Source organism: Acomys russatus, chromosome 20 (genome assembly GCF_903995435.1).
Source record: "Acomys russatus chromosome 20, mAcoRus1.1, whole genome shotgun sequence".
Taxonomy (NCBI): Eukaryota; Metazoa; Chordata; class Mammalia; order Rodentia; family Muridae; genus Acomys; species Acomys russatus.
Window position 1 is genome coordinate 74,068,297 of NC_067156.1, and position 14,342 is coordinate 74,082,638.

The 14,342-nt window shown below is 40.6% G+C and overlaps 1 protein-coding gene across 1 annotated transcript in view; it reads left to right on the forward strand.

Moving 5' to 3' along the window:
* The window catches only part of Cd226 (CD226 molecule), an 88,286-nt gene that overhangs the window by 56,689 nt on the left and 17,255 nt on the right, over positions 1-14,342 (forward strand). Inside the window, exon 4 of the mRNA XM_051163893.1 lies at positions 6,165-6,509. Within this exon, the coding sequence (XP_051019850.1) occupies positions 6,165-6,509 (345 nt within the window). The remainder of the gene's footprint in view (positions 1-6,164; positions 6,510-14,342) is intronic.

Here is a 14,342-nt window from a genome sequence, read left to right on the forward strand (position 1 = left end):
TTTACATTATTAAAAAGAGAAATACAAGAGTCTATGAAACAACAATTTGCTTTTATCTATAAAAACTTAATGTTATGAAGTACAGAACTTAAAGGCTTTAGGTACATTCTGGGTTAAATGCATCGAAGACATCATATACAACAAGTCACATGTAATTGGGTTCTGAATGTGTATACAGTGCCATAATGGCTCTAAGGGATGCAGGTGGCTAAATATTTTTTTTTTTTGGTTTATTTTGTTTGGTTTAGTAGTAGACATTTCTCCTAATTACTTTTGTGTTGTATTGATCAAAATGCTCTCATGCAAACAATGATAAAGAGGGAAGGCTTACTTTCTAATTTGGTTCATGTTATTAGAAGGATTTCAGTTGATTATTTTATTGAAGACCTAACATGGTTCATTTATGTGGAAGTATGAGGCACAGACTTCTCTCCTGATAATAGGCCAGGAAGCAAGATACCACGCAATAACTGGAAATGGATACAGTTTTCAAAGGCCAACACATGCTTTAGCCAACCAGACCCATGAAGTCTTAAGATACCTGAAATCTTCATTATTCCAAGGGATAGGGAATAAAATAAATACTCAAAGTGTATGGGTACAATCAGATTCCAACTATGATTGTGTCAAATTCAGGGATATATATTTACAGCATAGTGCTGAGTTAAGCTTCCTTAGTTACTGAAACTGTTTTAGGATTACTTAATGTTATGGTATAAATATTAAATACTTTAGATATTATAAAAAAAAAGAGTTTTTATGTCAAGGTTTTTCTGAGAAACAGGTGTCTGTCTTGTCTTGTATAGATAACCATTGATTCTTTGTTTCTATAGTCATATGGTCTTTCTTACCATGGTATACACCTGGGCCTTATTCTTAGACTAAACCTAGAATGAATGTATTTCCTTGATATAATTTTTTTCAATATTGTTTTCCTTCTTTGAGCAATTCACATGGAGGTTCATAGAGGTCCTAACAGTTTTTTCGATATTGCAGGAGGGTTTAAAGTTATTTGAATCTATTTAAAAATCACTGACAGGAATTATAAAATTATCTGTAGGAAATCTGCCCAACAGAGAGAGTAGCACCTATGGATGAATATTATGATACTATAGGCAGTGAGGGTCTCCACCATGTCGGGTATATGAGACAAACATGGAAAGGCATTATAGCATTGATGAACAGTCCTGAGGAAAAAGCCTTGGGGCTTTTCCTAAACCAGGGATGCACCCATTTGTCAGCTGTGCAGAAACCAGCGGGATACTTTGCTCACTTGCTTGCTTTTGCCAATCCAGCATGTGATTGTTCACAGCAGAATGTATTTCTTTTTTTACTAATTAATTAATTTATTTATTCACCTTACATTTTGTTGTAGCCTCCTCCCTCCTCTCCTCCCAGTCCCCCATTCCCCCTCATCTTTCCTCCCCTATTCCTTGGAAAAAGGGGAGCCCATCCTACCCACGCATCCCAGGTATCAAGTCACATCAGGACTGAATATGTCTTCTTCCCCTGTGGCCTGGCAAGGCAGTCCCAATAGGGGGAAGTGATCAAAAAGCAAGCAACAGCGTCCATTTCAGAGACAGCCTCCACTCCCCTTACCCACATGAAGCAAGAGCTGCCCATCAGCTACATCTGTGTAGAGGACCAAGGTCCAGTCCATGCATGGTTCTTGGTTGGTGATTCAGACTCACAGGTTTTGGCTCTATTGGTCTTTTTGTGGACCTCTTGTCACATCTGGGTCCTTTTATCCTTCCCTCAACTTTTCCACTAGACTCTGTGTGCTTCGCCCAATGTTTGACTGAGTCTCAGCATCTGTTTCAAGCTGCTGCAGGGTGGAGCCTCTCAGAGGACAACTTTGCTAGGCTCCTGTCTACAGTCATAGCAGGGTATTGCTAATAGTGTCAGGGGTTGGCTCTTCCATGGGGTAGGTCTTGGTTTGGGCCAGGTGTTGGTTGAACAGTCCCTCAATCTCTGCTATATCTGTTCTATCTTTATCCCTGCACATCTTGTAGGCAGGGTAAGTTTCGATTGAAGTTCTTGCATTGAAGTTTTTCCTGAGAAAAGATAAACTTGGTGAGGGCATCTCTATTACAAACTAGAGACCTATGTCAGATTAGGCCTCTGGAAGAATATGAGGGGTGATTGTAGCTGAGACTCCCAGTTAGCAGGGGCCATGGAGACAGAAGAGGACACCCCGTAACTAAACAAGACTCCTAGTGGAAGAAGGAGAACACCAATCTGCCCACAAAATCTTAAATATATTTCTTCGAGTTCTAAGATTGTATCTTCAAGTCCCGAGATTTGTTCCTCTGTTTCTCGGATCCTGTTAGAGAGGGCACCTCTGTGTTGCTTGCTTTCTTCTTTAAGGCCTCTCGATCCCATTTTTCTTCTGTCTGTACCTTTATCACTGTTTCCATTTTCATCTTCAGATCTTGAACACTTTTATTGATTTCCTTCATCTGGCTGTTTGTATTTTCATGAATTTTTTCCAGTGCCTCTCTATTGACCCCTTTTATGTCTTCCACCTGTTTGGCTGCATCTTCCTGCATTTGATTACGGACTTTATTAGTTTCCTTCATTATCATCTTCATTACTAACGATTTGAGGTCATTTTCTTGTATTTCGATTGTGTTTGAGTTTTCAGGGTAGCTTTTTTTTCGAATAGCTGGGATCTGGAGATGCCGAGTTGTTTTGGTTTTTGTTGTTTGTGTTCTTACACTGTCCTTTAGTTATCTTGCTATCTCTGATGTTGACTGGTAGCTTTGGTGTCCTTCACTGGTCATTGAGAGTGGATAGTTGCTGAGTGATTATAGGTCACCTGGGGGTCAGGGAGTTCTTCCCTGGAACTGGCAGATGACCTGGTTTCTGCTCTGGGAGACTTTGCTCTACACCTTAAGCTGAATATATTTCTTAATATGAGAATTATTGCAGAAGTCAATGCTATCCAAAACAACCCAAAGGCAAAATATACTACAGCAATGTGGGATGCAAATTGATTTTGTACTAAAAAATAATATTGATTGCCCTCTTTCTGGCAAGGGTAGATCTTGGGGCTAAGGCAGAGTTGTATGGCTTGGGAAGTGAGTATGCAGATACCTCAGGTTCTGTGAAGTTACTGGGTGTTAAAGCAGTCTGTTTCTGGGTGACATGACACACCCATATCTATTCACCCCAAATAGGACTCTCATGATGGACTGACATCAAAATTGGTGAAGCAATGAGATTTTTTGAGGTAACCAACAGAAATATGGGTAAGGGATCATTTACAGGAACAGGGGTGACTCAAAGAAAGCTACCTCATCCAGCAGCTCAGCACCCAAACATCAGTGCCAACTCAAGAAAGCACTAACTCTAGAGCTCTCTGCTGATGCAGTAGTTGTTTTCCTGCCCTCTATAACCCCAGACCTCCTGTGCCTCCTCCTAGAGAGAGTGTTGCCATTCTGGTAGAAACTGCCATATATCACTGGGAGATGTTGACAAGCTGTCCAAGTGCAGAGTGTGGGATAGGCTTGTACAGCAGTGAAAGAGGTGGAGCAATACTTAGAAAATAGCATAAGGCACAGAATTAATTTTTAAATTAATGATCTATAATCATGACAGAAAGTCACTTTTAAAGTTGAGTGTATCAATAAATGTTATTGACAACAGTATTTAATGTTCATTTAAAAACTGCTTTGTGGATGAATTATAAGTATGGAATCAATGGGATTCTATTATTACTGTTTTTTTTTATGTGGGGACTCAAAATCAGACTCCCTTCCACCCCATTTTCCTCCCTCCACCAGATCCTGAACTGTGACAGCTTTGTCTCTGATTTCAATGGATTCACCTTTGACTGTGTGTCAGGGTGGTGGGCCCACTTCTTCATGTCAGGTGTTCTTGGTTGTTATCTTTAGTGTCACTTTAGACAGCCTTCCACTTGGATGAGCATAGCAGCTACAAGCAGCTGCCAAGTGTGGCTTAGTTTCCCCCTCATACTCTTTTCAGCATGAAGCTTGAACCTATGATTCTCATGCAGTAACCTGATTTTTTCTGCTGTTGTTTTCAGTCTTCAGATAGGGGCCCTGGTCCTTGTGTGGAGCCTGACCTGTAACACGTTGGCTCCCTCTGGTGCTTCATGAATTTGTCTTTCATATAAATTCAGGTAACTGAATCCAGCACTCTGTGCCTGAATTGACAAGGACATGGAGCTGTTCCTAGGAGCAGGTCAGAGTGAGAACAGCCTAAAGGCAGCTTCTGAGATGGAAGTAGAGAAGTCTCTAGAAAGACTGAGAAAAAGCAGTTGTGAAAATGAGTCCTGAGGACAAACACCAAACCCCGTCACCAGGGCTTTTACCTGTTTACTCCTGAAGGCCTGAACCACTTGTGTATAAACAGAAGGTGCTTTATCACAGACTGCTATTATCTAATTTAGCATTTTCCTTCTGTTTCCCACAGTTTCTTTTCTAGTTACTTCCCCCATCTTAACTTTAATTTCCCCCTTCTCTCCTATAACGTTTGAATTTCTTATTATTTTCATCTTCTGCATTCCCTCCCTTTCCTTTCCCCCTTCTGTTATGTTGATTTGTAGCCTAGAGATGAAACATTTTCTGGATGCCTCTTATGTGGGCAAAGTGTTACCTCTGCTGAACACTTTCATGGCCACACACTGAAACACTAGAGAGCTGCGGCTTTTCTGTGTGCAAGAATTTTAACATCAGGAACCACTTGTTGCAACCAGTTTTTGGTGGCAGGAGATACAAGGTCCTAATTTAACATGAACAACAAATCTTATTATACTTTGGACTTGAGCTCTTTTTCAAATTGCCATTTTGTTATTTTCCATTGCTCTCATTTCCTCCCTCCTCCCTCCACTCCCTCTTTTTCCTATTGATCTTTTATAAGCCCCAGCGTGGTTCTCTGACTGCACTGAGCATAGCTGATACAGATGAGTAGATACTCCTCTTTCCATCTCATAAGCTCTGTGATCTCATCACTGCTCAGGCTTCTTCTTTTCTTGAGAAGCAAATCGGAGTTCTCGGTTTCTGCCTATAAAGAATGAATGAACCAAGCTGGGTGTGGCGGCGCACGCCTTTAATCACAGCACTCGAGAGGCACAGGTAGGTGGATTGCTGTGAGTTCGAGGCCAGCCTAGTCTAGAAAGTGAGTCCAGGACAGTCAAGGCTACACAGAGAAATCCTGTCTCGAAAAACAAACAAACAAAAAAAGAATGAAAGAACCTGGTAGTTAGTTTCACTGCTATGGCTCTGGGCTATTCTGATCAGAGGAATAAAAGTTTGAGTTTAGTATCTGCATTAAGTTCACAAACTTTCTGGTCTCAGAATCAAAAGTGATGGAGAACCCTACAAGACATTTGTCCATGTGTGTTATGTCAAATCTATCATGTTCATAGCACTAGGGCTTAACACTGGATACAGTTTTAAACACAAAAATCTTTGAGCACCCAGTACACAAGATATCAGCTCATGTGACAATAGATGCTCTGCACCCAAGATAAACCACAAATGGAGAAGATCTATTATATTTTCCTGTTGCTTTGAAGATAAATTGAACCTTACAAACCTCCAGAAGGCACACAAAGGTCCCCAGAACATACAACAAGAGACTATTAAGACAGTTGATGATACTTACTTGTGCTGTAAATGGTGGAGTGAAGGTAGAAACGTGGGAGAGTATTTTTGGCACTAGATATTTATATACATGCAAGTCTCCACCTATGCACCCGATATTCCTGTACGACTGAATGTAGCTAATGAGAAATGATGTAGTGCCTTTTTAAAGAGTGGTTAAAACCTTAGTCTATCATCTCATATTATAATCTGGAATTGGAGTTACTGGTTCAGTCTTGTAAATTCAGACCCGGGTATGATCATTACTAAGAAAGTACAAAGGTTTCTGGTTACATTCTTTGTTGCCTGGTTAACAAAGAAACACTTAAAGGAGATGCTTGCATTGTATCCTTTTTCTGTCTGCAAGTCCTTAATGAAAAACATTTGTGTCTTACAAAAATGCAAAGTGAAGATAACACTTACTCTTGGAGCAACTGCATTGGGTAACAACACTAATCCGTTCAGGGTAGCTTTCTGAGCAGCTTTCTGTATGTGAACATCTGACCCACCTGCCTAAGCATGTGCTTCTTTTTGTTTTGTTTTGTTTTCCCTTAGGTAGTTTTGCAGCAGCAGTGTCCCCGAATAGCTACCTGTCTGCAGAACCTGGACAAAATGTCACACTTAGTTGCCAGCTTCAAAGGAGCCAGCCAGTGCAGCACGTCATATGGGAAAAAGTCCAGCCCCATCAAGTAGACATCTTAGCCTCCTGTGACCTATCTCAAAGGACAAGTTACATGTCAAAGTACCCAAGACAAACATGGAGCAACTGCAGCCACGGGAGCACGCAAAGTGTCCTCATCATCCGTGATGCCATAGCTGCTGACTCGGGACTTTACAGATGCCGCTCTGAGCCCAGCACAGGAGAAAAAACCGTTGTAATCAAGCTGATCATAACTGATGGTGAGTGGCAAGAGATGTTCCGAGTGTCAAAAACAAAGAACAAAACAAAACAAGCAAACCAGCTCCAACACTGCAGATCGGCGGCTTCCTTCTTTTCGTTTGCAGCATGCATGTCCTTAGTGGGACCCTGCTGTGTATCAGCATTTTTAATGCCCGCATATGAAGCTTCTAGAGTAGCATGCTGAACAGCACTACATTTTAGGATTTGGTATTTATTTATGTTGTTACCTCATCTACCATAGATTTACCAGTGGAAATATTTCATTTTTTATGGAAAGCGGTATGTGTGTGTGTGTGTGTGTGTGTGTGTGTGTGTGGTGTTCCTGTACCTGTGTATACACACTCAGAGGTGAATAATTGAAATCTGGAAACTTCCTCTATTGCTCTCTGTCTTTTTGTTTTTGTTTTTGGAGACAGGGTCTCTCATTGACCCAAACCCCAGAGTTTTGACAAGATTTTGTGGGTGGTCTGTCCCGGGTCTATCTGTCTCTGCTTCTGCCCTTGCTGGGGTAACAGGCACACAGTGTTATACCAAGAATTTTGTGGGTGATGGTGATCCTTGTGCTGGTGTGGCAAGTGCTTTATTCCTAAGGCCACTTCCCAACCCAAGCACTTCACTAGTTTGTTTTTTTTAACCTACTATATTTATGAACTACAATGCACACATGTGTATCTACACACATAGACACATGAACACACATGTGTGCACATATGCACGTATGTGCACACACACATGAACACACATGCGTGCACGCACACACACACACACACACACACACACACACACGGAAGATATTACCAGCCTGTATCTTCATTATCTAATTCCTCACTCCAAGTTATGTACGGGTTTGAGGGAGATACGTGGATACTGCATTCCCTGTGTGTCTCCTGCAGTAATAGAACGCTGCAACAATGGTTTCTAAATCTTGAGAGGGCAGAGCTTCCATAGATATTTGACCAGTTTGCCAGATGGGAGCCTTGTATCCATCAGAAACAGAAGACAGCTGCACTTGAGGTTTACAAAGCTGACCTTCACGGCCCGTGAGTAGTGCTCTTCTATGAGACTGCATTCTCTTGTATTCATAATCTGTCTCCTTTGTCATAATGAAGTTTGAATTGTGTAAACATCAGGCTAATCAAAAGCTGCATCTACTCTTGTATGAGAGCAATGAAAGCCATTTCTGTTTATAGAAGTGAAAACACAAAGGCCAGCACTAAGGTGTATGTAGAGGGCTGTGCTACTACTGAGTAGGAGGAAGGCAATCCCTAGCTTCCTACCCACTTGCCTTCTTCCTTCCTTCCCTCCATCCTATCCCCGGTCTCCCTCCTTCCTCTTCCTCCTCCCTCCCTCTCTTATCTCCTCCTTCTTTCTTGCCCCCTTCCTTAGTTTCAATTTAGAGGCAGCTCTTTCAGTCTGCAGATGCCCCTCCCATTTCTGCTCATAGTGAAGACTGGTCTTTTCTTCTGCATTGGAGTGAATAAGAGTCGGCTCTGTGTTACGGCAGCATCTGTCCTGTCCTGCAGCCACTGCAGCCTTATGTACCGAGGACAGTAGCTACTGGAGAACAGCAGGCTTCCATGTGTTAGTTATGATCATGCTCATCTTAACTCTTATCTGTTTGTCTCCGTGACAACAGGAACTGAAGGACAGACACACGTTTGATTTGAAACTTAGTATCAAAGAGTAGTGGGTTGATGCATCGTGCTCTTGTTTTACACGTTGACTATTCCTGTAGGCATGGACAGGAATTACTTCTTATCCAAAACGAAACAAAACAAAACAAAATGAAACAAAACAAAACCCTCATGCATTTTGGATATGGATAGAAAAAAAGATGCTAACCTTTTGTTAAAATAAAGAACAAGGACAGAAAATATTCTAATCAGAAGCAAAGCATTTTCACACATGTATGAAATAAGTTCTTACCTAGTAAATGCTGAGGAAGTGATTGTAAACTTCTCAGGTCACAGAGCAAGCAATGGGATGGGTTTTTAGGAGATATTGATGTTTAGCTTTTACCAATTAGTAAAAATGTCCTTCATATGCCCAACACGACTTTTTCACGAAGCGATTTCTCTGTACATAAATTATAGACACTGTCAAAAATCTGCCATCAAATGGAAGTGACAGTGCAATAGTAGGCATTGTTAGTGTCCACAAGCCCTGAGAGGACGCAAAATAATATTTTCACATCTAGTCGGCAGATTAAAAGAATAACAACTAGATTTTACATCCATTAGCAAAAATTATAGTTGATGGAAGATGACAACCATTGGTTGTATGTTTTGGATTAATTCTTTTTTTCAATTATTGTAAGTAAAGATAAAATCTAAAGCTACCAGGCAGTGAGCAAAGAGGATGATTTGTGTTTTCTCTGGTGTAATTTTATTATCTCAAGTCCTGAGGTTATTTGGTAAAAAAAAAAAAAAAAAATCAATGTGGAGATTGAAGCAGAGAGACAGGAATAAGATGTGAGGAGGATTTAATTCATCTAAACTGTCATGGTAAAGGTGATTTTGACACATGTTTTATAAACTGCTACACATCTCCTTTTAGTTCCTGCCCATTTCTTTTACAAGGTGATATTGTATGCATACAAATGATGTTTTTAGGGCCTCTCTCTCTCTCTCTCTCTGTCTCTCTCTCTCTCTCTCTCTCTCTCTCTCTCTGTCTCTCTCTCTCTCTCTCTCTCTCTCTCTCTCTCTCTCTCTCTCCTCTCTCATACACACACACACACACACACACACACACACACAAACACACAAACACACGCACACACACACCTCTGAATTTTACCATGACTTCTGCCTACCTACATTATTCTTCAGACAAAAGTCAACTAAAGGTCACCCAAGAGACTTGAAATACATGCATAATACACACACATATATATTATGTGTGTTTCTTGATATATTTTAAATAAAAGATGAAGGTAGCAGAAGCATGAGTTATTTGCCATTAAATTTCTTTGCTAAAAAAAGAAATGAAGCTTTGTGTAACTCTTGGAAGTACAATTTCAAAAAGTTCATCTATTAATTTGAGCAGTTGAGGAGTATCTGCATGTGTGGCTAAGCACTGCTCCTAGGGCTTTATGAGTGTGTGATAATGTCCAGTGGAAAAACTTGTCTTTTCCACTCCTAGGTGGACCTCTGAGTGGCATACTTGTTTTGTATTTATCTTAAAGGAAAAATTTCAGTTTTTCCCTGTTGAGTCTGATGTTTGCTATAGTTTTTCATATATGGTCTTTATCACATTAAGCTATATTCCTTCTATACCTAATATGCAGAGATGTTTTTGTAAAGGATGAAAGGATATTAACTTTCATCAAATGACTTTTTATGTCTTTTGATGTGCTCATGTAGTCTTTTCTATAAATGTTTTAAAATATAATGTGGTATTTTGTTTGGTTTTTATCCAATGAGATGTTTTAGTATCCCATTTGATTATGGTATACAATCCTATTTGTGTTCTATATTGAGCAATATTTAATTTGCTAGTATTTTACTGAAAAAAAATTGGCCTACCTATCTTTGTCATCATTAGAGACATTGGCCTTCTTCCTTTGTGGCTTGCTTATTTTGATATCAGAGCAATGTTTTTCTTATAGAGATGGAAATATTCCTTATTCATGCAGAGATTTTAAGAAAGGTTGGCATCAATCCTTTTTTAGATGTTTCATTTAATTATTCTGTGAAACTATCTTCTTTTGAGATTAGGGATAGGCCACATGTTCCAAATGGGCCTAGTCAAAAAGAGAGGGCTATGAGCAGAGAAAGAATCCCAACTGTGATTAAATAACATGGTAACTGCATCATTCGTGTGGTTCAGATTCCTAACAAATAACCTTTTCATTTTTCCTTGTATTTTTAGTTAAAATAAAGAAAACAACCCCACTGAATATTTGTGAGACTATTAAATACATATGCTCAATTATCTACTCCTTTGCTTTTAAAATAATGTTTGATGTAAATAATGATATTTTTATTAAATAATTATTTAATACCCATATTTAGTTAAAAAAGGTAAATTAAAGAATATTTTTAATGTATTCACTTTATCCAACTTGTACACAATAAATATATTTTGGGATAGTAGAAATATAAAAGTTATTTTTAAACTATGGTGTACACATATCACATTTACAATAAATATTTTGTAGTTAGAGAGATTATTAAATTCATTTAGATGTTATTACATTTACATTGAAAGTTATAAAAAATATCCTTTTAGGATATGCTCAGGAATATTTATTGAACATTTACTATATTAGCGTTTCCATCTTAGAAGGCATAATGTCCTCCTGAGTTTTATGTTTTCTTCATAGGTCATCTCAATACTCTCTTCACATGTCACAGCTCAAAGATTATGGGTCAAAGAAATGGAACTTTTGAAAATGAAGGAGAATGTCTGCAGAGGAAAATTTCATGAACTTTTGTTTTGCAACTGTCAGAAAGGTCTATTTCCTTTGTAAACTTGTATTATTTCGCCCTTTAAAACACAAATAGAGCCTAATGCCTGGCCTCTAGTATTAGAAAGTGAAGACTGAGAAGTGAAGTCACAGTACCATTTACCAGGAAACCACAACGTGTCAGCACCTACTCCTCCCCCACAATGTTCCTTGCGTGTTTCATCAGCAACACTCACGGTGAGCAGATAGCAAGAGTAGAGTGCTAACAATCCTAATATCCCTCATCCATGGCAAAGCTTGCTGATGTTCACTCCCTGTGCTCTTGAGCTATGATACTATGGAAGGAGACCTTGTGTGTATGTGTGTGCCCACGTTCATGTATGTACATACATGTGTTTATGTGTCTGTCTAATTCATGTCCTCATGTTTGTGAAGCATTCCAGCTCCAAAGAAGTAATAATTTTTAAATTAATTAATTATTTAATTAATTTGCTTTTTAGTTTTAGAGCTCTAAAACTCCTTTTTATAAGTTGTATTTGAGAAGGGTTCTGGGTCTAATTGTGGCTTACATTTTTGCTCACTTACAGTCTTGTTTCTCACACCTACAACATTGACTAGATGTTCTACACCGTCTGCACTGATGTTTTTATGACACGATTTGATGACCCTCAACACTGGAATATTTACACACATGGAAAATACAGTGCTCATGACCTTTCTTTCATATACTAGAACCACTTGGCTGGAATCCTTGAGTCCTGAGTACTTTGCTCACAAGTTAAAATAGTTTCCCCTGAAACAGGTTAGATACAATTTCCTCTCCAATTTAATTTCATTTTAAGAATTCTGGTTGCCAGCTGGGTACCCAGATGTAACACACAGCTAACTGCCTGTTATGTCATGGCCTCTTCACCTCACAGTTGCCTCTGCCCACATCAAAGTATTTTTTTCCCTTGTAGTGATATGGTGCATTTGAAAAGCACAAGTAGTCAGATGGTTTATTTTAAAAGTCCCACGTAGAGATGTACACATTTCCCCAAAGTAAAAAGCAAGAGAATGTTTGCTTGCATTTATTCTATACATTCCATACGTTACTATTGCACTCAGTAATAATGTAAAGTTAATATCACATACAACACACATCTGAAAACAGAAAAAAACCGTTGATCTTAGAAAATTTTACTTGGTAAGTCTTTGCTACCCGAGTGAGTATTAATTAAAAAAACACTTTTATTACATTTATCTATTAATATACTGTATGTATGTGTGAGTATGTGTGTGAGACTGAGCCGGGTGTAGTGACGCACGCCTTTAATCCCAGGATTCGGGAGGCAGCGGCAGGTGGATCACTGTGAGTTCGAGGCCAGGCTGGTCTACAAAGTGAGTCTGGGACAACCAAAGCTGCACAGAGAAACCCTGTCTCGAAAAACCAAGAAACAAAGGAACTCATTTCCAAATGCAGTATGTACGAGAATGTACGTATATGAGTTGATGTGAGTGTCTGTGTCTGTGTGTGTGTGAGTGTGTGGGCACATGTGTGTGTGAGTGTGTGGGTACATGTGTGTGTGTGAGTGTGTGGGTACATGTGTGTGTGAGTGTGTGGGTACATGTGTGTGTGTGTGAGTGTGTGGGTACATGTGTGTGTGTGTGAGTGTGTGGGTACATGTGTGTGTGTGTGAGTGTGTGGGTACATGTGTGTGTGAGTGTGTGGGTACATGTGTGTGTGAGTGTGTGGGTACAGTGTGTTGAGTGTGTGGGTACATGTGTGTGTGAGTGTGTGGGTACATGTGTGTGTGTGTGTGTGGGTACATGTGTGTGTGTGTGAGTGTGTGGGTACATGTGTGTGTGTGAGTGTGTGGGCACATGTGTGTGTGAGTGTGTCGGTACATATGTGTGTGTGAGTTTGTTGGTACATGTGTGTGTGAGTGTGTGGGTACATATGTGTGTGTGTGAGTGTGTGGGTACATGTGTGTGTGAGTGTGTGGGTACATGTATGTGTGTGAGTGTGTGTACATGTGTGTGTGAGCGTGTGGGTGTGAGTGTGTGGGTACATGTGTGTGTGTGAGTGTGTGGGTACGTGTGTGTGTGAGTGTGTGGGTACATGTGTGTGTGAGTGTATGGGTACATGTGTGTGTGAGTGTGTGGGTACATGTGTGTGTGTGAGTGTGTGGGTACATGTGTGTGTGAGTGTGTGGGTACATGTGTGTGTGAGTGTGTGGGTACATGTGTGTGTGAGTGTGTGGGTACATGTGTGTGTGAGTGTGTGGGTACATGTGTGTGTGAGTGTGTGGGTACATGTGTGTGTGAGTGTGTCGGTACATGTGTGTGTGTGTGTGGGTACATGTGTGTGTGAGTATGTGTGTGAGCATGTGGGTGTGGTGTGTGGGTACAGTGTGTGTGTGAGTTTGTTGGTACAGTGTGTGTGAGTGTGTGTGTGTGAGTGTGAGGGTACATGTGTGTGTGAGTGTGTGGGTACATGTGTGTGTGAGTGTGTGGGTACATGTGTGTGTGTGAGTGTGTGGGTACATGTGTGTGTGAGTGTGTGGGTACATGTGTATGTGAGTGTGTGGGTACATGTGTGTGTGAGTGTGTGGGTAGTGTGTGTGAGTGTGTGGGTACATGTGTGTGAGTGTGTGGGTACATGTGTGTGTGAGTGTGTGGGTACATGTGTGTGTGAGTGTGTCGGTACATGTGTGTGTGTGAGTGTGTGGGTACATGTGTGTGTGTGAGTATGTGTGTGAGCATGTGGGTGTGAGTGTGTGGGTACATGTGTGTGTGTGAGTTTGTTGGTACATGTGTGTGTGAGTGTGTGTGTGTGAGTGTGAGGGTACATGTGTGTGTGAGTGTGTGGGTACATGTGTGTGTGAGTGTGTGGGTACATGTGTGTGTGTGAGTGTGTGGGTACATGTGTGTGTGAGTGTGTGGGTACATATGTGTGTGTGTGAGTGTGTGGGTACATGTGTGTGTGAGTGTGTGGGTACATGTATGTGTGTGAGTGTGTGTACATGTGTGTGTGTGAGCGTGTGGGTGTGAGTGTGTGTACATGTGTGTGTGTGAGCGTGTGGGTGTGAGTGTGTGGGTACATATGTGTGTGTGAGTGTGTGGGTACATGTGTGTGTGAGTGTGTGGGTACATGTGTGTGTGAGTGTGTTGGTACATGTGTGTGTGAGTGTGTGGGTACATGTGTGTGTGTGAGTATGTGTGTGAGCATGTGGGTGTGAGTGTGTGGGTACATGTGTGTGTGTGAGTTTGTTGGTACATGTGTGTGTGAGTGTGTGTGTGTGTGAGTGTGAGGGTACATGTGTGTGTGAGTGTGTGGGTACATGTGTGTGTGTGTGAGTGTGTGGGTACATGTGTGTGTGTGAGTGTGTGGGCACATGTGTGTGTGAGTGTGTCGGTACATATGTGTGTGTGAGTTTGTTGG